This window comes from Chinchilla lanigera, unplaced genomic scaffold, assembly GCF_000276665.1.
Source record: "Chinchilla lanigera isolate Chin_1 unplaced genomic scaffold, ChiLan1.0 scaffold00036, whole genome shotgun sequence".
Classification (NCBI taxonomy): domain Eukaryota; kingdom Metazoa; phylum Chordata; class Mammalia; order Rodentia; family Chinchillidae; genus Chinchilla; species Chinchilla lanigera.
Genome location: NW_004955437.1, coordinates 3,657,436 through 3,683,637, shown reverse-complemented (window position 1 = coordinate 3,683,637; position 26,202 = coordinate 3,657,436). Strand labels below are relative to the sequence as shown.

The following is a 26,202-nucleotide window of genomic DNA, read 5'->3' as shown; positions in this document are numbered from 1 at the left end:
GGACTGTCTAAAGATTAGCAAATCAGATATTATCTATCCCTTACAGTGACTCCCCTCAGAATGAATACCAGAGTGCTACCATGGCCCAGATACCACCGAGCAAAAGAGTACTTCCTGTTCCTTCTACCTGGCATCGTCTTCCCAAAATACTGTGTTCAGCTTACTGTCATTCTGAGTTTCAGTTTAGATGCCATCTTGCAGGGAAATCTCTCCTGACACCCAGTGCAATTTTGGTTTTTTTGCTTGTTTGTTTTGTCTTTTTGAGAAGGGGTCTCACTATGCAGTTCAGGCTGGCCTTGAACTCACTTTGTAGCCCAGGCTGGTCTCGAACTCGCAGCAGTTCTCCTGCCTCAGCCTCCTGAGTGCCGAGATTACAGGTGACCTAATGCAATTGAGCACCACATTCTAAACATACATCTTTATCATCTTGATTTATGTTTTTTCTCCCTCTTCCTCTCTCCACAGTGCAAAACATAATCTGATATTGCTTAATATTCTGATATTAATATTCTGATATTGCTGAATATTCTGATATTAAGCAGTCTGATATTGCTGAATATTCTGATACTGCTGAATATTCTGATATTGTTCTTTCTCAGGAACATGCATACCGTATATGTATTTTCTTCACTGCTGTTATCTGTAGTACTTAGAGCAATACCTCATACATAGTAAATACTCAAGTAAATGAAGTAGAGAGAAACATTAGCCCTGTAAGAACTTGACATTAAGTACACTCCTTGTACTTGGTGCTCTGTGGCTTTTTGCCTATCACTCTGTGGCACACTTTTTTATTCTGGTCAAATTTTTCCTGGTCTCTCTTACTGTAGCGAAGGTAATGTCTCATCAGCTGTTACATGCATGTCCTTCTCCATCTCTCTGTGAAGATGATGCTGCATTCTTCTTACCCACTCACTCACTCAGCAGACCCACTGACACTCCTGACCTGGGTGCTAGGACCTAGTTGGGAACGTGACGTGGATGTCTCCCCTTCTTAGATCCTGGTCTTACCTCACTTCCCAGTGGTCTTTTCAGCATGTGGCATTTGGTAATGGACTTGAACATAATTTTCAAAGAGTTTGGTTATTTAAAAGATACTATTATATATGTAAAGAGTTCAGAAATAGTTGTACAGATTTTAATTTAAAAACATGTCCTACCCTTTGCCAATTTTTCACTCCCTATGACAGCACTTACCATTCTATCAGTAATACTAGGTGGGATCAAAAAATATAGAGGATGTTTATCTTTTTAAAAAACAGTTTTATACAGTGAGGACACATTGCCATGAATCCCCCTTAAAACACTTGCTGGGAGCACCCTTCACCGTCATACTTGCCGCTTTGCTGAACGTCGTCAGTTGCATTGTCAGGGCTGCCTCGAGGTTCTGAATTGATTCAAAATGTTTACCTTTTGTGGAGAGGAGCCAAGAGCCACACAGTGCCAGACCCTGGTGAGTGCGGTGGCGAGCTCGCGCTGGCGCCGTCACGGGCCTGCTTTCCTGTGGGACAGCACTTGGCAGCGGGTCACCCCTCGAGAAGACGTGCTCCGAGCCCTCCTTCTTTTTCCAATTCTAATTATTTCTTCCTGGAAAACAGGGCATATCTGCTACCGCTGCACCAATCACCTGTATTTCAAATGTCATATAATTTTGGGCTAGACAATCATTTCATGATCATATTATGGGGATTCTCATGCTTTCCTCAGTTGAACTGAATATGCACTGTATTGTGATTTCTTTTCTCCTTTCTGCATAACATTGTTGGTTTGCTTAGCTCTTTATATTTTTCACTTACTTCAGTCCCATACTTTTACTCAGTGATAGAAATACGTCTTTTCTTCTTCCCTTCATGCTGGAGATCAAACCTGAGAACTCAGGCCTGCTAAGGCTACAGCGACAGAGTCTGCTCTGATTCTTGATTTTTTATGAAACCCTTCCTTCCTGCGTGAGTTGATAGGGTCATCATTTCACAGCTACGTGCCCCAGAGGTCTTTTTCCCTCCGTATAGTAAAGATCTGATGTGCCCTTTAAGTATTGGAGCTACGATTCTTTGGATTGAGTCTTTAATTTTTAAAATTCTCTACTTCTGAAATCTCATTTCTCAAAGGTCGGGCCTTCTGTACAGGTCTTCTCCTTTTCTTACCTTTTTCTCCATCTTCTATCATTTGCTTTTTGCTGTAACTTCTGGACGCATTTCTCAACTTCTTCTGATAAGCCTCATTGTGTCTCATTTCTCCTATTATATTTTTACTTTCTAAGAATTTTGGGGGTTTTTTATTTCTTACAAACTTTTTTTCATTTTAATCTTTCAGAAAGTGTTTTTGCTTTCTTGAGCTTTTCTTCTTGTGTATACCTATTACTTTCTTTCTGTTTAGGATCACTAAACAGAAGACTGTCTGACCGATTGAATGAAGTTGGCCCTATAGACTGTTATTCACTGTAAAAGATGTGTTTGGAGCTGGGCGTAGTGGCACACACACCAGTAATTCCAGCACTTGGAGGCTGAGGCAGGAGGATCGCTAAAAGTTTGAGGCCAGCTTGGGCTACATAGCAAGACTGTATCTCAAAAAAAAACAAAAACAAGAAAGAAAGAAAGATGTGTTTGGGCCATTTGATTTCATCCGTACATGTCAAGATCTTTGGCTCTTTCCTCTTGGGGTGGTCATAGTCCCTGCACAAGATTTATAATCTGTGTATCTTCTACCAGAGAGTAATTGCCTGACTACTAGTGTTCCAGGCGCTTAGTTAAGCAAAAAGATGTTTCAGCATCTGTAGTAAGGTCACTTAATTTTCTAGTTTTCAAAATAGTACTCTCCCTTTGACTGTAGGTCTCCTCCAGAGACCCTGATTTTTGTCCATTCCAAGGATAAACCAAGTAGTCCTTTAGGCTGGGAAAGGGGGTGTTAGGCAACATCATGTACTGTTTCTGTTTTTATTTTCTGGAGCTCTGTTTCTTAAAAAGATGGTGTAGATATTCCTGCCTGGATTGAATCCCACCCTTACCCCACCTCTGGAGACAAGCAGACGCCGCCTCGTTCTGAGCACTGTGGGGAGGAGTACTGTGGCATAAAAAAAGCAGTGGCATTTTTGGGTCCAAAAAGCCATTTGCCAGTGATCCCTGTTTTCCAACTTCTAAATTGTATTGCCTTCACTTTGCTATTCTCTGGTTTTGTCAGGTTAAGTCACTTCAGACTCATTACTGACTCCCTGCTTTCCTATAAAAAAAACTGCTTTCCTCTGAGTCACCCATCTCAGCCGTTCTAGGCCTCTGGGTCAAAGTTCTTTTAGCTCTTTCTTTAGGCTTTTGGTCTCCCCATATGTAACCACTAAATTTTTAAATTCTACTTATTCCTTTAGTGAATGTCCTTTGATTTAACTCTCCCCTCTTCTATTTCCACAACCATTGTTCAGATTTCAATACCATCTTTAAATCTGGCCACCAGACATAAGATTACTGAATGACATTTTCAGCTGTTCTGCCGATATTGACGGTGTGTTCTCCTGTTCACAAAAGTGCAGTGACACTCCCTTGTGGCTGCCAGAGGAAATCTACCTGGCAGTTTAGTGCTTGTTGCTCTTTTGGTCAAACTTAGTCAGGTACCCTCTGCAGCCCTGATTGATACTGATTTTCTGCCTGCAGCTTTCTCTTTCTAATTTTCCCTCTCCACAATGCAGTTCCATGTTTGTTTGAATTTCAGCAGGATTAGAGATACAGGTTGTCATCATGACTTTCCTATGCAGATTTTAATAATATTTGGATTTTTCCCCTTTGTATAATTTATATAAGCCTTTTTTTATTTGCTTGTTGTGAAAAATTCCAAACATCCACAAGAAGAGGAAGAACAGAGTCGTGAACGCCCGTGTCTTTGTGCTGACGCACCTAGCACTTGTCAGTGCGTTGCCAGTCTGTTTTCATGTGTATCTTTTCTGTTCTTTCTTGAAACAGGGTTTTCCCTTGTAGCTCAGGCTGGCTTTGAACTTGCTCTGTAGCATAGGTTGGCCTCAAACTCTTGGCAAACCTCCTGTGCCTCAGCTTTCTAAGTGCTGGGATTTTCATCCCTCTGTCAGCCTTACCATGCACGTTGGATTGTTTGGAAGTATACCCCAGACATCGTATTTCATACGTAAATATGGTTTTTTAAGAGATTATTCTTTTTGGTAACTTGACACTATTGTCACATCTGAAAAAAAGGAGACAATTCAATTAGTTTCTGCAGTTACCTTTGTCTTTTAACTTTGTGCATTTGAAACAGGATCCAAACAGAATCCGTGAATGCACAATTATGTACTGTGACTCTTAGTTTGCCTTTTGTTCATTTTTGGTTTTTTTGAGTCAGAGTCTTACTGTGTAATCCAGGCTGGCTTTGAACTTCCAACAGTCCTCCTATGTCCGCCTCCCAAGTGCTAGGATTAGAGTGTGAGTCACCATGCCCAGGCTTAAATTACTTTTACTTTAGAAGTTTTTCCTTTTATACATTTTATTTATTTATGAATCTCCCAGTTGTTTGTATTTTTTTTAACTCCCAATTTTTTTGCTTAAAATACTAAGCTGTTTTGCTTAATATGTTCTCTGTTTTTGTAAGATTCACATTTAATTGTTGAGGTACAGTTTACTAATTTTAGGCACATGAGCAACATAATTTTTGTTTGAGGTAATTTTAATTTTCTGTGAAGCTGTTATTGCTCACTAAATGTGTACCAAGCAGAATAAATAGGTAGCAGTGTTCAGTTTAGACCCGTCTGTGTGCGGAGACAGTGCAGCGTGGCAGTGAGTATGGCAGAGGGGTTTTTGGAGTGAACTTCATGTTTGAGAAATTAGCTGAGTGGAACCTTTGTTTTGGGGGAAAACAGATAATTGATTTTACTCCATTATTAAGCAGTCCTGACTTGTTACTTCTTAATATGAATTCTTAAATGCTGTTTCCTTTTCCAATTACTCAGCACAAACATTTCACTGAAGATATTCAAACAAGGCAGTACCGCTCCCTGGAAGTTCTGATAGGATCTGGTTATAATACCCCGGCTGACATCTGGAGCACGGCGTGCATGGTAATGTTTTATTCACGCTTGGCCTTCACTTGTTGTGTGGTAGTTTCAGACCTCGCCTGTTTGCTAATTTCGGGAGACCAGCATGTTAACAAGCAGAAAAAGAGCTGATAGGTGACTTTCCATAGAAACTATAAACCCTGTGTCTGGAGAGTCTGAATTGAAAACAGTTGCTATAAGGCATTGTTGGTGTGGATTGGGCAATGAAAGTACATGTACCCTTTAGCACTGATCTCTTTGCAAAATTGAGCATCCCCATGGGCATTTTTGCAACTCGTGAGGTATAAAACACAATAATTCATGGATTTATAAGTTGCTTCTTTGTCCCTAGCGAGCAATCGCATTTCATCAATGCTGAATGATTTTCCACAAGTAGCCTTACATTGGAATGTGGTATATTGTTTCCTGAAATGGAGTATACACCTCGTGACCCTCCTCCTTTACCAGTCTGTCGTAAACGTTGGTTTGCTTGTTTCTCTCCCACAAGATTATAGCATCATACTGGCAGGAACCTGTTTTTTAGGTTTGGCTAGCATGCTTTTTTTTTTTTTTTTTTTTTTGGCTTTTCTCCGGTACCGGGAACTGAACTCACGACCTTGCGCTTGCCAGGCAGGCGCTTTTGCCGCTGAGCTAAATCCCCAGCCCCGCTAGCATGCTTTGAATAGGTACTTGCAGTGCATTTCTAATACTACCCAGAGCTTTGGCAGAGCTGATACGTTAGGGCATAGTTTCCCACAAGAATGTCTTCATTTCCAACTCTGGCCTCCTGTTCCAGAGTCCACAAGCCACTGCACTCCTGACCAGCTGGCTATAAATTCAGAGGTTCCTACTACGCTCTCAGAAAGTACTAGACTTACAGTTTTATTCTGAAGAATACAAAACAAGATGAGATACACCGGATGAGTTCTGAGAGGATACCAGATGGGAAGCTTCTGTGTGTTCAGGATATATCACCCCAGTACATTGATATGTATCACCTACCAAGGAAGTTCAGCCAAGCTTCAAATATTCAGTGCTGTTGAGACTTCATTGGCTAGAGATTATTGACTTATCGGCCGTGTGACTATGCTCAGTGTCCAGCCCCATCACTTTCCCTGGAGATTGGGAGGCCGGAAAGCCCCAGCCTTTTAATTACAAGCTTGGTCTTCTCACCATTTATCTAGGGGTCCTCCCATGGGGCAACTTGTTAGTGTAAGCTGAGGTGCGGTCCAAGAGTGAGTAACGCTGTGAACAACTCTGAACACTTGGAAATTCCAAGGGTCCGAGTGCCCCCTCCCAGGAAACGAGGATGACAGTAGTTAATAAATGTTACCGACCAATCGAATGAATTAACAGAAGCACAGTAAGCCCTTGATTAATGTTTAGTATTCTGGGGAAAACGTGAGGAAAAGGACAAACTGGCCTCTGCAAACTATTTTAGTATATCATATGTGCTACTGAAGCAAGCACGTCTCCAGACTGTTTTAGGTCATAGATTCCCTTCATTCGGAAAACCTTTCGTCTGTAAAGGTAGTAGAATTAAGACCATGCTGTTGATGTAGTATGACCACATAAGGTGCTTCGTTGTGGTATATACCTGTAAAGATAGAGGTCTCTCTGAAGTTAGGTAAGTTTGGGTAAATAAGCACAAGATAAAAGGGTATTGGAATAAAATCTGCTTTCTTTTTACTTATACTGTAAAGCTGTTTGTTTTTAAGAATTTGATTTGATTGATCTGCTAGAGAAAAATCCTAAGTGAGGAGACGCCACTATCTACAAAATATAGTTTACACAGGGTATCTGATTTATTACAGGGAAGATGCATTAGCAGGGCATGGTAGTGCACACCTATAATCCCAGCACTCTGAGAGGCTGAGCCCAGCCTGGATGACTTTTTTATCAAGATCCTGTCTCAAAATTAAAAAATAAAAAAGGACTGTGGATGTAGCTCAATGTAAGGGCCCTGAGTTCAAACCCCGGCATTATCAAAAGAAACAAAGAGGAGGCTTTATGAAGACATGGTTCTTAATAGTGGGTTATTTGCTGCAAGAAGGTGAAGACTTTGGTTTCTGTTTCATACTCCACGTTCCTATTTTGTTTGAGGGCAGGAGGTCCTGCTGCTTGTTATAGTTGTCAGTGGTGGGCATGAGTAAGACAGAGGGTGCAGGAGGAAATAGCCTTAACCCGTAGACCTGCTCACATGGAATTTTCTTGAGCAAGGGATAGAGAGCACTTACCAGACATGAGACAATACCATGAAAAACTTGAGCCCTATTTGGTTCTTAAATTTCTGTCATTCTGCCAATAAACATGGAAAATGTTGCTTTCATTTTGGTCAGAAATAAATCCTGGTCTAGCAGAAGAAAGATGGATCATCCTGCGTCCAGTGCAATTAATTGTTAGAAAGGTTGGGACCCTTCCGAGAGGTAGAGGGACAAGTTGAGAGGTTGCTTACCACATTAGCAATTGAAACCAAATTAGGAGGGCAGTTCTGAAAAGGAGTAGCAGAAGATATCTGTGAAGAACATTAAGAATTTAAAATCTGCAGACATTGGGACCAGAGTACAGAGCACCGTAACTGACAGGATGAGATTATCTTCTTCTGACCTTTGACTGTCCCTTCCCCTCCTGCAATGGGAAAGTACGTGTGCCTTCCCCAGTTATCTACCTTTTCTTGTAATTCTTTTCTTGAAGTGACTACCTTCCAAAACCTTTCCTTTTTTATTTTTTAATCTCTGAAATTCAGGACAGGGTTTATGGGAAATTCTATGAATGCAGCTGCACATATTTAGAAGATAGAGCAAATTACCTTTTTCTGCTCCATAAATTGCTGAGTGACAAAGCAATAATAAAAAACTAGAAAAGTACAATTTTAATTTTTAATCAAGTATTTGGAGCAGTGGAAATGGAGCAAAGAATGGGGAGCAAAAAGGGTTTATCCTATTTTATCTGTATAGAATTTATAAAGCTGCTAAAAGGCAGAAAACTATCAAAATTTGTAATTTGACCCATTGAGTTTTTCCTTCACCATCACCAATCCCAAATCAGAGCTGCCTGAAAGAAAGGCAGGAATATCTGTATTGTACAGTAGCTGTTCAGATTTCACCAAAGGTTGTCACCTTTGTTCAAGAACAGGGAGTCACAGACCCAGCAGAATACGGTTTTCTTGTCCTGCAGCCCATAGGTTTACCTCGTTGTTGCTGCTGCTGCCGTGCTGCAGTTGCCTGTGAAACAGAGACATAAACATAAACACATAGGCGAGCCGGTCTCTTTCACAGGTAGTTTCTGTAATAACACCGCGAGGATCTATGCTAGAGAGTAGATTCTAGCAGTTGGTGTGTGCAGAAGAATCTGGATTTCTAGGCGTTGTTGGTGAAGGGGAGGAACCGGTCTTCAAGGATAGCGGTGATGAAATGCACCGCCCTCGAGAGCAGAGGACAGGGAAGAAAGCAGGGAGAACTGAGAGATGCAGATTTGATTGGCTCCAGACCTTCACTGTAACCCCAGTGAACAGCACACCGCTGAGGGGGCGGGTTGTGAGTTGACACAGCTGTGGTGCTGCAGATCCCTGGAGTAAGGTGGTGATTCTTTTTCTTACTTTCTGCACCTATCAGCAAGTTCTGCTTGCCGCCTTCAGAATGTATCCCGTATGGAGCATTTCTTACCTTTTCTGTTAACCGGTTCCGGCCGCAGGCATCACTGTTACTTACTTGGGTGGGGACAGTGGTCACACAACTTCTTTCTGTGTTTCTGTTTTCTCCTGTAACAGCCTGAGTGATCTTAAGTTATGTTACGCCCCCATGTTAGGTCCTTTAACTGCATATATTCCACTCAAAATCATTCTTTTCCAGAGGCTGGGGTTTTAGCTCAGCGACACAGCACCTGCCCAGCAAGCGCAAGCTCGTGAGTTCGATTCCCGGTACCAGGGGGGAGAAAAATCATTCTTTTCCTAGTCAGGTCAGACTCATTCACGGGTTTGCTGTTTCCTTTGCCTTGTGCAGCTCTGGGCGCAAACGCAGCCTCCCGAGAAGGACCCTCCACTTGATGATGGCCGTGATCTTTTTAATGTACTATTGAATTCAGTTTGGTAGTATTTAGCATTTGTTTTGTTTTAGTGATGCTAAAGATTGAATTCAGGACCTCACACATGCTAGACAAGCACTTTACCACAGAGGCACATCCCCAGCCAGGTGGTAGTTTGTTGGGGATTTTTGTATATATATTCATCCAGAATATTGGGCTATAATTTTCCCTCTCAAGAATTTTTTTTTTTTTTTTTTTTTTTTGTAGCTTTGATACTAGGACATTGCTGCTCTCAGGATTTTGGAAATACCCTTCTCTTCCATGTTGTGGACAGTATCAGTTCTTCTTTAAATATTTAGTAGAATTCAGCAGTACAGCCATCAGGTCCTGGGCTTTCCTTTGATGGAATACTTCAAGTTACTGAGTCAGGGTCCATCCTTGTTGTTTGTTCAGGTTTTCTGTTTCTTTGGGACTGAGTCTTAGTAGGCTGGTGTGTCTGAAAATGTACCTACTTCCACCTTACCCAGCTTGTTGGTGTCGGTTTGTTTATAGTAGTCAGTATGATACTTCTTTCCTTTGGGAGGGGGAAATGAGACAGGGTCTTGTAACTTCCATTATCATTACTGAAACACATTTATAAGAGATTTTGAAAAAGTTTTATTTTGAATAAGAAACAGTTTGTTTCTGTGCCTGTTGGGACTTTAGCCTTCATCATATATTAGGATAGAAGATACCTCTTCTGGTGTGCTTCCGCTTCTTAATGAACTGAAGAATGTAAAACCAGCTCTCCCGCCCAAGAAACCGTAGCATCACTGGCATTTGGAGACGAGTGTTTGGTTCCTGGAACTTCCGGCTGTATGGCCTCGCTCTGGGTGGTGGTCCAGGCGAGCAGTACAGTTCGGAGAAAGGTGGTCTTGTCGTGAATGCGCCTGCAGTCCTTGAGATGATCTGGATTGCTTCATACCATCGACTCAGTCAAAATTGGCCTGTGACTGTAATTGCACTTACGCATTAGAGATTGAACCCAGGGCCTCTGCGCCGAGCTACATGCCCCACCCTTTTTTCACTTTCTCATTTTGAGACTGAGTGTAAATAACTAAGTTGTCCAGGCTGGGCTCAAACTTTTGATCCTCCTGTCTCAGCCTTCCAGATGCTAGGATTGCAGGTATGCTGCACCGTTCCCGGCTAATAATGCCATTTTTCAAAACTGCTATTGTAGTTTTTTGAAAATCCGTTTTTAGTCAATGGGAAATTCTTATTGCCCTTATTAGTTATCTGGATGCTGTCCTTTCCGTGCTTCCTGACATTTACTCCAAAAGAAGTCGCCTGAATCCCCCTTGAACACTGTCTTGAGTGCAGGAGGTTTTTGTGTCATGGGAGATGTGTGTCTTTCCTTTTCTGGCTCATGGGTCACATGGAATAGACTGGCTCAGAACTCTCAGTGTGGTACAGTCTAGGGATTGTTTTCCGTACAAAATTTTAAGACTGTACTCATTGTCAAATACTAAAGAATTATAGAAAGATGTCTGACTGTGGTTTTGGAGTACAGGCTTCTGTCTTTAGCCATGTGAAACTAGAATACCAGCAAGACCTGCTCTTCACATCGAATGATTCCATAACCCAAAATCCTTTCATTTTCGGTTGTCCCCTTTTCTGACCAAAAAGAAGAGCTAAAGAGGGCTGAACTGCTCTGGGGGGTTGTTTGTTGGCTTGTTTTTTTTCTTTTTTTTTTTTTTTTTTGGTATCAGGAATCAAACTCAGGACCTTGCGCTTGCCAAGCAGGTGCTTGTGCCGCTGAGCTATATTCCCGGCCCAGCTTGTTTTTTTCTAATTGACATGTAATAACTGCACACAGAGTACAGTGTGGTTTTTCAGTAAACATATACAGTGTATAATGATCACGTTTGAGTTGTTGCCACACATGTCTACACCTCAGACATCGTTTCTTTGTGGTGAGAACATTCAAAGTTCTGCCTTCTAGCTGTTTTGAGATACACAAAGTATTATCTGTCAACGGCAGTCTGTCCGCTGGGCCACAGAGCAGCAGAGGCTAGTTGTATGTGTGGCCTTGTGCCCACTGTCTGATCTCTCCCCAGCCCCTGCTGGGTCGAGGTTTTGTCTGTATTTTACTGCTGTCATTTGTTCATTTCCCACATGGGAATGCACACATTGGTAGAAAGTGAGTTTTTTCTTGTTTTTGTTTTCGGGTTTTCCTTTTTTTCCCATTTTATTAAAATACAGCCGGGGAGATAGCTCCGCGGCACAGTGCCTACCTGGCAAGTGCAAGGTCCTGAGTTGGATTCCTAGTACCAAAAAACTAAAATAACAGATGTGAAGGAAAATTCTTTAGTGATAAATTGTTTTTAAAAGGGTCATCTGTAGATTTTTGCATGAAAAAAAATGTAATACTGAGTCAGATTTCTAAAGGCCTTTTTGTTTGACACTTTCGTGTATTCTCTTTTGTAGGCCTTTGAACTGGCCACAGGGGATTATTTATTTGAACCTCATTCAGGAGAAGAGTACACCCGCGATGAAGGTGAGTCCCCTTGTCTGCGTGGTAGTTTCGCTTCCCTGGGTGGCGAACACCGTCAGTTCATAGTGAGGAAAGAGCTTTAGTAATCTTATCAGTGCGCTAGGAACGTACAAGCCCCCCCACCAAAACTGGGTATCAGCTCTGCCGGGTGTCTTATAAAAGATACTAACGCGCTCTCGTTCAGTGTTGAGCTAAAACGTTTTGTCAGTTCATGTTTTTATTCACTGTCTAGTCGTCTGCTTTTATGTCAGTGACTTAGTCTTTACCCAGCTTAAATTTACCTTGTCGTCAACTTGTGGCTCATTTATGCCTCCAACTTTATTTGGAAATCAGTAATTATAATCTGTGAGCACTGCTTAAATGCAGAGGCTGTGCTCTATTAACGTAAATCCTGTAACACCAGGATTTTCTTTTTTTTTTTTTTAAGATGTTAGTGGCAATTAGAGTTCCATTTTAAAACGAAATATAATGGATTTAAATTTGTGGTACCCTGTGGGAAGAGCCGCTGTCAAGTCGCTGCATCTGAGAGGCATGGAAGCACACAGCTGTGTCTCATTTCCCTTTGTGGGCCATCCACGTAACTAAATGAGTTCACGTGAAAAGAAAATGGCTAGAGAAATGTTTGACCTTTTTGTGCTGTTCAGGGAGCGTTTACTTTGTTTGCAGGAGTGAGGAGGGTCGCTCTGTGGGCGCAGGTGCCGCACAGCCCAGTGTGAAGAAGGCGTCCTTCCCGTGCGTCCCTCCAGGCTTTGGGTTCCAGGCACACTCCGCTCCTCACAGCACGCTCCCCTCCGTATTAATAGGCGGTGTTAGGATAGCTTGCTAATACGCCTAACAAATCCTGTTTGGAAAACGTAGAGCTAATTCCCATAGCTGAGTGCCTGTTTTGGTAGGTATGGTTTGGGCATGTCCGCGTCTGTGTGTGGTATTTATGTGCGCCTCTTGTAATTACCGCCCGTGCACATTCTGCATTTTTTCTGGGTTAGAAGTTCGGAGTCACATGTTGATAGTGTTTTTTTTAAATGTTGTAATATTTGTTTGGGAGGAGCGCTTCGTTTCTTTTCTCTTACTTCCCTAGGCTGTAAATATTAATGTGTGCAGTAGTGCACACACAGTGGCGAGAATCACACTGACAAGGATCCAAAACTGCTGAACTGAAAATCACACATAAAAAATCCCGAGTGAGGCAGAAGACAGCCACCTTCCCCAGACATTAGATCCTGATATTTCCTTCCTTCATTAGTCAGTGTTGGTAGTCAGTAGGTCAAACCGCAACCCCTCTGTGGTACTTTCCTTCAGTTTAGCCTAGAAGAGCAGGCGTGGCATAGGAAACATTTCGGTATATTCCTTGGTATAGGAAAAACTTCAGAAGAATCATTGCTTCATGTAGAAGTTCACAGAAAAAGGAACCATAGTCTTATTTAGTCTTCGCATTCTCATCTTGGTGGTTGTTAGTGGTAATTCATACAAAGACATCTATTTTCAGGCCTTGCTTAACATCAGAAATTTCTTGGCCGTTAGGTAGTTGTTACCAAACATAAATTCAATCAGTATTCCTCAAAGGTTGTCGTGGATTTATCAGGCCCTTTTAAAATAACACCACTGGGGGCTGGGGATTTAGCTCAGCGGCAAAGCGTCTGCCTGGCAAGCGTAAGGTCGTGAGTTCGGTTCCTGGTACCGGAGAAAAACCAAAAAAAAAAATAACACCACTGGATGTTTTAGGTGAGAGGGAGGGAGGGAGGGAGGGAGAGAACTGAGACCTGTGCAGATTCCCAGATGACATGGATGCATCTAGCCGCGATATTTGCCCTAGAAGATACATAATTGGAAGTTTTTTAATGACTTCCTTTAACTCTCAATGATTTTATATCTGTAGGATTAAATGCATTTATAAAAGCTCTTATCCTTCTGTGAGGTATTGTTTTTCAAAACCTCTTTGTGTGCTTAATTTCTGTCACCTGAAACATAAAGGGAATGGTAGCACTCTCTGGAGGTTTGAGTCCTGGCTGGTAGCAGGCTCTCCTTTACTGTCTGCCCCCATCCCTGGCAGTCCTTACAGTCCATATTCATGCTTTGACAGTTATAGAAGTCACCTGGACTTGGAAATGTTAGTAGCCTACAGTCAGTTCGTACTAACTTTTGATTAATTAAAAGTATGTTGGGTAGGTGAGGAAGCTCTGGGCTGGGCATGCGAGTTTTCATTTGAGTTCTAGCAGTTAGCCCCGAAGCGTCAGTAGGCCATTTAGTTTTTCTGAAGTTCCATTTTTCTCATCTTTAAAATAAGATATTAGTCTTTGGCCAATCTTACAAAATGACTGTAAAAACTTAACCGTATATGAGTTAGCTACATCAGACTGTGACTTTGTCATGAGCATTCATATATATGATATTTTACTCAAAGCCCAGAATAGTACTATAAATTCATAACACCTCTGGAACTCCTAAAGCATGTTGGCATCCTTTTTTTTTTTTTTTAACCTTACCGAAAAATCTCACCTGAACCTAGATATATAAACAAAATAAAAGTGAAGTTATCCGTAGACCTCAAATGCAGAATGAGACCTGCCAACAGTGATCTGGTAGCCAGCCACCTGAAATCATTCCTGGCTTTCCCAGGCTCCCCTTGAGTATCGTTGGTTTTATTTGAGTAACTTTAAACATCTGGTTCTTGAAAGGGCTGTTCGTAAGCAAACCTCTTCTCCAGCTCGTCCTTGATCCTGTTTTTCTTATCCTTCTGTTTTAGACCACTTTGTGCACGTTGTAGAGCTGATAGGCAGAATTCCAAGACACTTTGCCCTCAGTGGGAAATAGTCACGGAATTTCCATCAGTCACAAAAGTAGAATTACTAGCATGAGTCTCCATCTAGACGCCAGGGATGCAGCTTCAGGAAACTGAGGATTCACAGCAAGATTGTTTTTAGTAATCACTCGAGTCCCTCAACTTCGTAGGATTTTTTGGGGGGATCAGTATTAGATGGGTACCATCCAGTTCTTCCCATTTAGGACAGAAAGTAAGCCTAGAATGCTTTATAAAGAGGTGTGTGTGCTATTCTTTCGATCAGTGTCTAGAGCTGCATTTGTTACTCCTGTTATATATGTCTTTTTCCCCCCTCTTGAAATGTCTGAAACATACAGATCACATTGCATTGATCATAGAACTTCTGGGGAAAGTGCCTCGCAAGCTCATTGTGGCAGGAAAATATTCCAAGGAATTTTTCACCAAAAAAGGTAAAACACATGTGTTTGTTCCCAGACGTTGAGGGTGCAAAAATGTTTCAAAATGAAAAGGTAAGTACAACTGGGTACATATTCCCAATAGCCTAAGAAAGGTGATTTACCATAAACATTGAAGTGTGAATGAGCAGAGAGAGGCAGAACAGCATGATCAGGAGCAGAGCCAGAGTGTCGCATCCTGCCTGCGGCACTACCTCACTGCGCATCAGTGTGCTGGTTTCTAAGTGCGGAGGAATTTACCCTCATTTTCAGTTAGTTAATACTTGGGTGGCACCTGAGACATAGCTGGTTGCTTACTCCTACTACAGCGTTTCTGGAAAGTAGATAAATCTTTGCTGGCATCTGATCTAAGAGCCGCCCCTGCCGCAGGGAAAAGAGTTTAGGTTAAGCTTCCTATGTCAGGAACTACATCTCACTGACCTTTGTATCCTAGTGTCACCTAGCAAAATCACTCTGACACATTAGTCATATAAACTAACTGAACACTTTCCAGTTTTGTAAGATTGTATGAGTACATGTTAATGAAAGAAACGGTAAACTCTCACTTTGAGTTTTTGACTTGATAATGTGTTTCTTACCCATTCCAAATAAAACAAATATGGGAACCTGTCCTAGGAAATCTGGAAACCGCCTGGCCTCCTTTTCTCCATTATGCCATGGTTTAACCCTAACCCTTTTCCTTACAACCTCTGCACAAGTGCTACAAAAAAATGAGTTTTCTGAACCCTGGACAGGAAGCATCCTCAGAAACTTTACCCTTTGCTAAACGTTTTGGGTAGGAAAATGGTGAAATGCTTCGAAGAGTTCTGCCTTGTGTGCAAAAGTCAGATTAGTTGTGTGTGTGTGTGTGTGTGCCAAGTAGGTGATTAAATAGCTGTTTGCTGCCCACAGGAGAGTCCAAGTAAGTATCATATGTGAAAAAATTCTCAGCATTTATTTTAATAGCCATTAATAATTGACCAACTCGGCCGGGCATGGTGGTGCACACCTACAGTCCCAGCACTCTGGGAGTCTGAAGCAGAAGGATCACAAGTTGGAGCCAGCCTGGGCAGCTTAGTGACTGAGTGAGACTCAGTTTCTAATTTAAAAAGGGGTGCGGGATGTGGCTTCGTGCTGACGCCCTGGGTTTATTCCCCGAGACCACCAAAGAAGAGGCTCTCTTAAAAAAAGTGCTCACTTCAGCTGGGCACAAAGGCGAGTGCTTGCCGTGCCAGCTAGTCAGAAGGCTAAAGCAGGAGAGTCACTTAAGCCCAAGAGTTTTTGACCACCCCGGGCAACATTGCAAGACTCTGTCTCCTAAAATCTTCACTTGAAGGTTGGGAGTGTAGCTCAGTGGTGGAAGACTTGCCTGGCATTCGCAGGGCCCCGGGTGTAATCCCCAGCTCAAATCACTTACAAGAAGCAGTTAACGTACATTGAAGTTGTACAGTCTGATGCTACTATGTCTGAAATCCATATAGGGTTTGTTCTTTTAATCTTGTTGCTTTTATTCATGTTGACATAGTGTTAACTCTATTTTTAAATCACTGCCTTAGTTTGAAGCAACATTTACTAGGTTACTGAGGCCTCCCCCAAGAAAAGTACAAGCAAAGTGGAGTTTGGGGATTTGTTTTGTGGTGCTGGGGACAAACCAAGGGCCTCATACATGCCAGACAATTGCTCTACCACTTACCTGCATCCCCAGCCCTTGTAATTTTTCTTTGAGATGGGGTCTTGCCACACTGCCCAGGCTGACCTTGAATTTGCGATCCTCCTGCTGTCCTCTGACGAACTGACATTACAGGGCAAATTGTTCTTAATATATGAAAGTAGACTGCCTCTAACATCACGTGAGGCCACGTACAGACCTTGTCTGTGAGGGTGTAGGCAGTTAGTATTTACTGTAGTAAGTAACGAGTTCCTGATTTCCAAGCCTACCCTAGTTGAACTGGGACCAAAATATTCCTGAAATGAGAGGAATAAACATCTTTAATTTTTAGGACTGTGTAAAAAATAGGGGCATTTCTTGAGATTCAAGATGAGAGAGGTGGTTCATGAATGGAATGTTAGATTCTGATTGCAGAATTGGGTCCTTTATAGACCCCTCCCCCCCATCAGCTCCTGGGTTTCCACAGGAGGGTCTCGTCCCTTGTCACTGTTGGTCAGTTTCTTTTGTACTGTCTTCATCACAGGTGACCTGAAGCACATCACGAAGCTGAAACCCTGGGGCCTGTTTGAGGTTCTGGTGGAGAAGTATGAGTGGTCTCAGGAGGAGGCGGCTGGCTTCACAGATTTCTTACTGCCCATGTTGGAGCTCGTCCCCGAGAAGAGAGCCACCGCTGCCGAGTGTCTCCGGCACCCTTGGCTCAGTTCCTAAGCCACAGCCCGCCCCACAGCAGCAGAGATCACTACACTGACCGTCCGCCCTCCTCTTCCCAAGGGGAAGCCCTTTCTTCAGGGTTTCTAGATTTCTTTTCTTTTTTCCTTCATCCAGTATGTTCATTTGGGTTTGCTTACTTGACCTTGTGGAGATCCCCACTGCCTCTGGGTGTCCTGGATAAATTTGGCCTTGGGGCCTGCCAAAGACCAATGAACTGAAAATGTGAAGCAGCCTCTCACCCTCTCTGCCCTCCCCTTTCCATCAGGGCATCCTGTACATTGTAAACATCCTCTTTAAAAAAGAGCTATGAAGGCCTAGGAGCCCATCCTTCTATTCACTGACTCCGAGAGTCAAACTTTGTAGCGTATATATTATTGCCAGCATAAGGATGAGGAAGGAGGGGAGTGGGTGTCCGTTCTGTGTACAACAGAGACATTAAACTTGCTCTGTCCAGGCTGCGTCAGGTTCCTGGATTGTTTCTGTTGTTCTCTATGTTTTTGTTTTTTCCTGCAACTTTTAAACTACTACCTTTTGGAAAGAGCTGTATAAATACCAAATTTGAGTGCCATCTTATCACAGTTCAGAGCAAGTCTTCATTCTAATTTTTAATGTAAACAAAAATGGAACCATTGAATACTCGTTTCTTGAGAACCTCTCGTGTTCAAACGCTCCTACGTGTCTTCTGTTGCCCTAAAAGCAAGAATTCCTTTAAGTGACTATTCTATTTTTTGCTTTTTAAATCCCTGGCTGGCACTTTACCCAACGCACTTGAGTTTATTGCCCCATAACTAAAAAATCAGGATGACTCTGAATGGAGGTCTTGGTTTCAGAGCTGCCCGTCTAAGGAGAAAATGTTCTAGAGGTCTGACGGTTCTCCAGACACTTCTCTGATTTTATTTACAGCTTTTCATGTTGCCCATAAGTGTGGTTTTGAGCAGTTTGCTTTATTGTTCCCACTTTCATAGTCTCGGAGTCTTGAATGCATTTTGGATTAAAGAGCCAAGGAGCGGGGTGGGATGGCCCTTTTTTCGTTGGCTGCTTTTGCCCACTGACTTTAAGGTTAGCCATTCTCTGCTGCTATTTCCTTATATAATGTAAGTTTATAACTGTAATTTTGAGATGATTGAAATGTACTTGAGGCTTTTTCCCCTTCATGCAAAAAGGCTTTATGAATTTTATATTAGGACTGGCCTCCCGTAGACTTGCCCGGCCATGACATACTCCTTGGGTAACATTGGGCAGTACAAGAAGGCAGGACTGGGTCATAGCCACTTACTCAGCATGGACCAAGTGGGCCTTGGAGATGACAGCGTTCTCTGGGAGCAGCTCTGGAACTCTTCCCTTTACAGAAAGCCGAGGAGGGGCAGCGCGAGGCCCTGCTGGCAGGCTACCAGTGAAGCTGTCCGATGGACAGCCAGCTTTCTGTATGGGAGGTTGGAATCCGTTTCTGTCACTTACCACCACCAATGCAAAGGTACAAGTGGTGGTGTCCTTAGACAGTCCATTTAATTCTTAAATGTATTACTCCGAGGAACTGGCCAACCATTCGTCGGACCTTTGATTGGTTACTCTTGAAATCAGACGTGTTCCTGTAGAAAGAATTTTAAGTCAGGCTATCTATGCACCTGTCAAGAATAGACAACAGATGATCTCAACGGCAGGGAAATTCTTCAGCAATCCTAATCTACTCTGGGTTGTCAACTGTATTCACATCTAAAGCAATAGCAGACTTAACTGCAGTCTCTCCTACTTTGTAAAATCCCCATGGTGGAATTAGAGAATTCTGATGATGCTGGTAACTTGAAATAACCGGAAGACACAGAAACGAACAGAAGGCTCTATTTTAACAATTGACATGACAGGAATTTTTAATAGGAGAGAAAACCTACAACTTCATTTTGGAAATCTTTCCCGCTAGATGAGGGCTTTGCCCTCTGTCACTGAAGGAGCCAGATACATTAGACGACCTGAAAAGAGGTATCTGGAGACCTCACTCTTCGTGTACTCCACGCACCTTTTTTGAGCTCAGTCCTGACACTGTCAGATTACCATGATCAAGAATTTCTATTTGCTGTTAGTTAAAAATAAAGCCCTGATACATTTTTATTCTTTCTACTGAGTGCATTGTCTGTTTTCTTTACAAATGCAGCACAATAAAGTATTTAATAACCTACGTGTTTCTGGAAATTTCTGTTCATTTTTGCTCACGTGGGTCTGACCTGAGCAGCTGGAAGAAGAAATTAGTTGAACATGCTTTTTGAACTTAAATAGACCATTTGTAGGGTGTGTGCATGTGTGTATTTCAAAGTACTAATGCAGCATAGGCAAAATGCGGATAATACAAACTCTTCCTGAAGCGTTGAGCTGATTAATAGCATTATATACAGGTTTTCATGCACTTGTTTACTTTATTCCTTAAAACAAATTCATGGAGCTACTAGACCAGAGTGAGCATCTTTCTAAGGTGTATGATATACCTACCCAGAGAGTAGATGGACTTTGTCTGTGTGCCAGCAGTGTTTGAATGGGCCTTGTAATCTCATTTTATTCCTGTTCACTGTTTGCCCCTGGAAAGAGTACCTTGTTTTAGTTTGCATATTCGATTGCTAAAGAAGCAAAAATTTTGTTTTATTAACTATGTTTTATTTGCCCAAATTATTCAGATTGCTTTTTGAGTTCTTCCTTATTTGATGACTTAGGACTTCTTATTAAAGGTAATTGCTTTTTACCATTATTGCTTCATATATTTTTCCAGGTTTTAGCTTTTTTTTTTTTTTTTTTTTTTTTGAGATAGGGTCTCACTATGCAGTTCAGACTAGCCTTGAATTCACTTTGTATCCCAGGCTGGCCTTGAACTTGCAATGATCCTTCTGCCTCAGCCTCCCAAGTGCTAGGATTACAGGCATGTGCCACCACGCCTGGCTATATTTTTTTTTTTCCTTTTGCTTTTTCCATTCCCCCAAACCAGTTTCTCTTTCCTTTTAAAGTTTACTATTTTACAATGTCTGTTACACATTTTAAATCTTACTTTTTCATCATCTTATACTAGGGAGACAATATGATGTTCACACATTCACGTCTGGTTATTTCACTCACGAGTATGGTCTCAAGTTGCATCAGTTTACCTAGAAATCCCCAGTTTATCCTTTATGGCTGAGTAACACTCCATTATTTAAAAAGACCACGTTTTTTATCCATTCCTTAGTTGATGGGCATTTGGGTTTTTTCCAAGATATTACAAATTGTGCTGCTAAACTTGGGCTGACATATATCACTGTAGTACGATGTTTCTAATTCTGGGAAGATGCCCAGAAGGGGACTAGCTGGGTCAAATGGGACTTCCAGTCCTAATTTTTTGAGGAATCTCCATCCACACTGATTTCCACAGTGGCTGTACCAGTCTGTATTCCCACCAACAGTGGGGAAGGGTTTCTTTTTCCCCACGGCCCCTCAAGCATTTGTTACTGGTTGGCTTCTTGATGACAGCCGTTCTTGGGTGAGATGGAATCTCAGTGTTTTAATTTGCATGTCTCAAGAGACCAGCGATGTTAAACATTTTTTCATGTATTTATTTGCTGTTTGTATTTCTTTATCTGAAAAGTGTGTGTTTGTCTTCAGTGCCCATTTTTGGATTGAATCTTTAAATTTGGGAAGTCTGATTTTTTTTTTTTTTTCGTTATATGTTCTTGATAGTAAACCTTTGAGGAGCATCTGGCAAACATTTTTCCCACTCTGGTTGTCTCCACTCTGTTGATGGTTTCTCTGTGTAAAAGCTTTTTAATAAGATGGGGTCCCAGTTGCTGGTTCTTTGTGATAATTCCTGTGCGATCAGGGTTTGATTCATAAAATCTTTGCTTACGCAAATGTCTTCAAGAGAAACTATTGTAGCTTCCATCAGATTTAATGTTTCTGTTTTAATATTTAGATCTTTGGTCCATTTCGAGTTCAGTTTAGTGCATGGTGAAAGGTATGGGTCCAACTTTAATCTTCGACATGTGCCGAGCCATTTTTTCCACCAGCATTTATTAGAGGCTGTCTTCCTTCTGGTGTATGTGTTTCTGCCTTTCATTTTTACTTTCATTTTTCCGCCTTTCATTTTTAGTGTTTTCATAGAAAGTGCATTCCCACCTATTCTTGAACGACATAAGCTGTCCTAGTGAATTGGTTTTAATTGTGCAGTCTTGAGACATCGTGTGTTTATAACGTTAGCCAGAATGTAATCTGGTGCGATTCTCCTTAGCGTTTACCAGACTAGCGAGTTGAGGCAGTGCTTCCAAGCTCTGTATGAACATGGAGCTCCCGGGTTTGAGGAAACCTTCAGTGCTGTTGGAGGAGAGCTTGTGGCTGTCTCAAAAGAGCCAGCAAATGGGGTGTCCACAGGGAAACCACTTAGCAGCTCCGGAGCGTGTGAGGAAAGTGCAGAATTGAAGGCCTGCTGACGATGCTGTGAACTGGTAACAGAGATGCCCGTGTGCTCAGGGCCTTGGTAATTGGCAGGAGCACTGCTAACTGCTTGCAGTCTTCAGGATGTTAATATAGAAAAATGGCTGTAAACCTTGAGGTCTACTGAGAAGGAAGGTGGGTTTTTTTGTCACTAAAGACATTTTTATTTTTTTGGTACTGGGAATCTAACTCAGGATTATGTGCCTGCCAGGCAGGTGCTGTGCTGCTTAGTTATGTCCCCGGCCCATCAAGACTGTTAAAAGTTCAGACCAACTCCGTGCATGATAATGCATCTGTCTTTACGTTCCTACAGCAGTATTAGCTTCCATATCCCAATTAAAAATCCAGAAATTTTGAGCTTGTGCTAAATGTTTAGAGATTTTAGCCAAGGAGTTAAGGTTATCTCAGTGTCTGGTATTGATTACAAACCATTTCTTGTGAGAAGGGTTTCTAACACTGTATGTAGATGGTCAGTTTGATTTTATAGCATGCCACTTTAGATTTTTATCGTATTCTTTCCTGTTCTTTTTTTTTTTTTTTTTTGTCTTTTTGAGACAGGGTCTCGCTACGCAGTTCAGGCTGCCCTTGAGCTCACTTTGTAGCCCAGGCTGGTCTCGAACTCGCAACGATCTTCCTGCCTCGGCCTCCCAAGTGCTGGGATTACAGACGTGCGACACCACACCTGGCCTTCTTTCCTGTTCTTAATTCTGATCTAGTTTTTGCCCTTTTTAGTACAGTACAGACCTTACGCTCTCAGTGGCAGAACTAGACGGTTGACGGCGCACTGTTTCTCATAGTTGTGCCACTAGCACGTCGTGTGCACTGCTTGCTCTGCCTGACCAGCTACAGAAGGCGGTGGTTGCTGCTGGGAATACATGAGTCCTACCGGAAGTGTGAGGTTAGCATTGAAGGACTGGAGCGCTTCCGTTTTTACAGCATCAGTGTACTGCAGACACAGCTCCACCTGCACGTAAGGCCGCTAGAGTAACCCTTCGTGCCGGTAAACTGTGCTGGTAAATGCTCGCTTCAGCAGAAAACTGGCTGCATAACCGAAAAACAACTTCTGAAGGGCCCCTAGTGATTCCCACCTCGCGGTTTTCCTGCCCTTGTGTCGTCTGCTTGGCTGGAGTGCGGCTGTGCGTTTTGACTGTCCTAACAGAATAAGCTGAAAATGGAACAGCGTTTCTGATAAAACTGAGTTACTCACAGGCTGTGGATTTTGTTCCCTCCCTTTCTCACTGTTTCTGTTTTGGGGCAGGATATTGCTCTGTAGCTCAGGCTGGCCTTGAATTCACTGCACTTCTCTGAGTGCCCGAGACTCCCAAGTTGCAGACATCAGCCGTGCCACAGGCCCGGCCATTCCTCTGTTCAGTCTTTGTTCTGAGGAGGCAGCTGCCAGCGTGAGTGGCCCCAGAGAGGCAGCCAGCCAGCAGAGAACTGAGGCCCTCGGTGCCAGCAACCCAGGAAGCAACCGTGCCCACAACCACTGGGTTTGGGATTGGATCCAGCGTGATTACAGCCTTACGGGGAACAGGAAGCGAAGATACTTAGCTCAGCCTTGCTGGAATTCCTCACCCACAGTAATTGTGAGATAAGTGTGTTAAGCTGCTGAGTTCTGTAACAATTTGTCAGCACTCGGTAACGAATACAGAGCTGTAGTACAGTGAAAGCATTTAGGATTTCCTTTGCGTTCCCACTTCTGCTGGAAATGACTAGTCCTTTTGACCCTGCCTTGTCAGGCTGCTTGTGAAAGGTGAGCACCGTGGCCATCCCTAGGCCCCGGCGCGGGGCAGCCAGGCCAGCCAGCAGTGAGGGAAGGATCACACAACTTGGTAAGAAGATGCCAATTTCACTGATTTTTATTCTATATACTTTCAAAGAGAAGGAGATTCAAGGTGCCTTTAAAAACTTACCCAAAAAGGGCTGGGGATATAGCTCAGTGGCATAAGCACTTGCCTGGTAAGCACAAGGTCATGAGTTCGATCCCCAGTACCCCCCAAAAAATAAAAAAAGCATCTAAGAAAAAACTTAAAGGAAAAGTCCCTTGAAAAGAGCTGATAGATACCTGAACCAAAATCATGGTTATCAGTGAGGTTGAATTCCATGTTCTTAAAGCAAAAGGTGATATGCAGGGCCATATGACAAACATTTTTAGGTCCTTCCTGAGCACCGGCAACGGATTAAATGGCTTCTGTTTTGGTGGGATTCACTTTTCTGGCAAGGGTGAGGTGTGGGCAGTAGGCAGGTGCACCATCGTCACCACCTCCAGGAGCTTCTGTGGACTGCCATACTTGCCACGTCAGAAGTAATGTGAGGGTGGAGAGACTTTCTAGAAACACTATGGTCAGATCAGGAAGCTACAGAACTTGTCACATTCTGTTGTTTTTTCAAGCTTGCATAAAAGAAGTGCTGTGATTTATAATTTAAAGCCAAAGAAAATATAAACAGGACTGGTCTTGTAAACCAGCTTTTAAGGACAGAGTGACAGTCAAATTCCTTGAGGCTAGTTCTCGTCGCTGTTGTCCTGGGACAGCACGGGGCATTTGCACTGAACAGGGGACAACGCGATGGCTGTCAAGGTGCAACAATAAAATTGCCCGCGTCGCTTGGTGAAGCAGCGGGATTGTTCACAGTTCTGTCCAGCATTTACTCCCTCTGCACCTGTGAGACTAGTTCACCCGACAGTTTTCTTACGGATCGGCTGTCAATGAACAAAGGCCAGGTCCCGCTCCTCAGCCCCAAGCACTGCAGGCACGCAACAAACCCTGTGTGTGCACAGCCCCGGGCGGGGCCCGGCGTTTACTAGCGAGGCGTGACCTGAACGGAGGCTGGCAGATTCGTTTAGTGCGCCAAGTCCAAGGTGTGAATGACATTACTAAACTCCCACAACAAACGCCTGGGACATCAGTAACATTTCTGAATCTGGTAACCAGTTCTGGTTGGGTTAGGATGGGCACTAGCACGAACCGTGATTTTATTTGTTCCTGGGGATCGGGGTCTCAAATTAGTCTCAAAAAGTTAGTTTTTGTTTTTACTGGGATTGTGCGTGGTGCTGGGATGGAACCCAGGCCCTCACCCGCTCTGCTGCTGAGCTACACCCCGAGCCCTTGGGGCTTTAGACCCTACGGTTAGCTAATCTTTATTAGACTTCCTGATGGGTGTTAGACTTGAATCTCCCCTTACCCTCAGAGCAGCAGTAAGGAAAAGGGGAGAAGCAAAGGACGCCCTGACCCTCGGCCTGAAGTGACCCGGCACGCTGCCCGCCCCTTCTTCACTAGCCCTTCTTGGGCAGTTGGGGTTCGTGTCTCCAGATGAGGGTATCCGTTAGCAAAGGCCCACGGGATATAGGGATCGGCCCCGTGAGAGCGCAGGAAGAAAGGCGCTCCCGCGGGCGGCTCCCGCGCTGCTCAGGGGCTGGTTTCTTCGGCGGAGCGCTGCAGTCCTCCACCGGACGTGTTCCTCGAGCAGCAGCAGGTTTCTTTCAGGAGGCCTGGCGCTCTAATCCTAGGGTGAGAGGCTTTGGGTCCCAGGGCTGTGGTAGCCAGGGACGAGAGAGCTAGATGGAAAGCATTTTCATTTCTGAAGCATTAGATTCCCTGTTTTCCTTTGAGAAATAGACGATCTGTGAGGTAAGAAAAACATAAGATTTGCAGCATTATAAAACTTGACATTTTTAAATGCTAATTTAAAACAAAAACATTTGCTCACATTTTAACTTCCGTTGTACTCAGAAGTAGCAGTGTCCTCATTCGGGTATGAGTATGTAGTCCCAGCTGCTCTCTGGTCTGTTCTAACGTGGCAGTGCTACAGACACACAGTTACCCCTTGACTCAGAGATTGTACTTGAAATGCAGCAGCCGCAAAACATTACCCACAATAGCAACGCTACGGGTCTAATGAAGGTCCGGTGGGTTTTTTTTTGTTTTGGTTTTTCTGTTTGCTTTGTTTTTTTCTTTTTGAGACAGGGTCTTGCTATGCAGTTCAGGCTGGCCTTGAGCTCACTTTGTAGCCCAGGTTGGCCTTGAACTTGGAGCAATTCTGCTGCCTGAGCCTCCCAAGTGCTGGGATTACAGGCGTGTGCCACCTTGCCTGGCTGAAGGCCTGGTTTAGAAAGCAGTGGTATAGCAGTGCTGTGGAATTTGTGGCTTTAAAGAACTTTAATAATAAGCATAACAAGAAACATGAAGAAAAAGATTGTTTCAGATGCTCTAATACAGTGCTTTGCTTCTCAAAGTATGTTCCGTGTCCCAGGAAGCTGCTTAGAAAGGCGGTGTCTGCAGCCCCCTTGAACAGCTGAATCAGAATCCACCTTTTATTAAGACCTCCAGGTGAGCGCACACTGAAGTTTGAGAATCATGTTCTAATGGAGTAGGAGCGCATTTATCATTATTTACAGTTTGGCAGTGCGGAATAAACACAGTTGGAGATAGTCCCTCCTACCCACACAGAGCTTCACCTGCTTGCTGCAGGCCCTCAGCTGTTAGGGAACACTAACCGCTGGCTTTCTTCCCCCTTTATCCCTTTCTCCTTTCCTTCCTTCCTTCCTTCCTTCCTTCCTTCCTTCCTTCCTTCCTTCCTTCCTTC

At 43.1% G+C, this 26,202-nt stretch overlaps 1 protein-coding gene across 1 annotated transcript in view; it reads left to right on the top strand.

The window, feature by feature from the left end:
- Srpk1 (SRSF protein kinase 1) overlaps nt 1–19,348 on the top strand; it is a gene marked incomplete at its 5' end in the record, with an annotated part of 65,543 nt that extends 46,195 nt beyond the window's left edge. Inside the window, 4 exon segments of the mRNA XM_005389568.2 lie at nt 4,943–5,050; nt 11,516–11,585; nt 14,718–14,810; nt 16,988–19,348. Of these exon segments, the coding sequence (XP_005389625.2) occupies nt 4,943–5,050; nt 11,516–11,585; nt 14,718–14,810; nt 16,988–17,172 (456 nt within the window).
- Nucleotides 19,349–26,202: the final 6,854 nt, after the last annotated feature.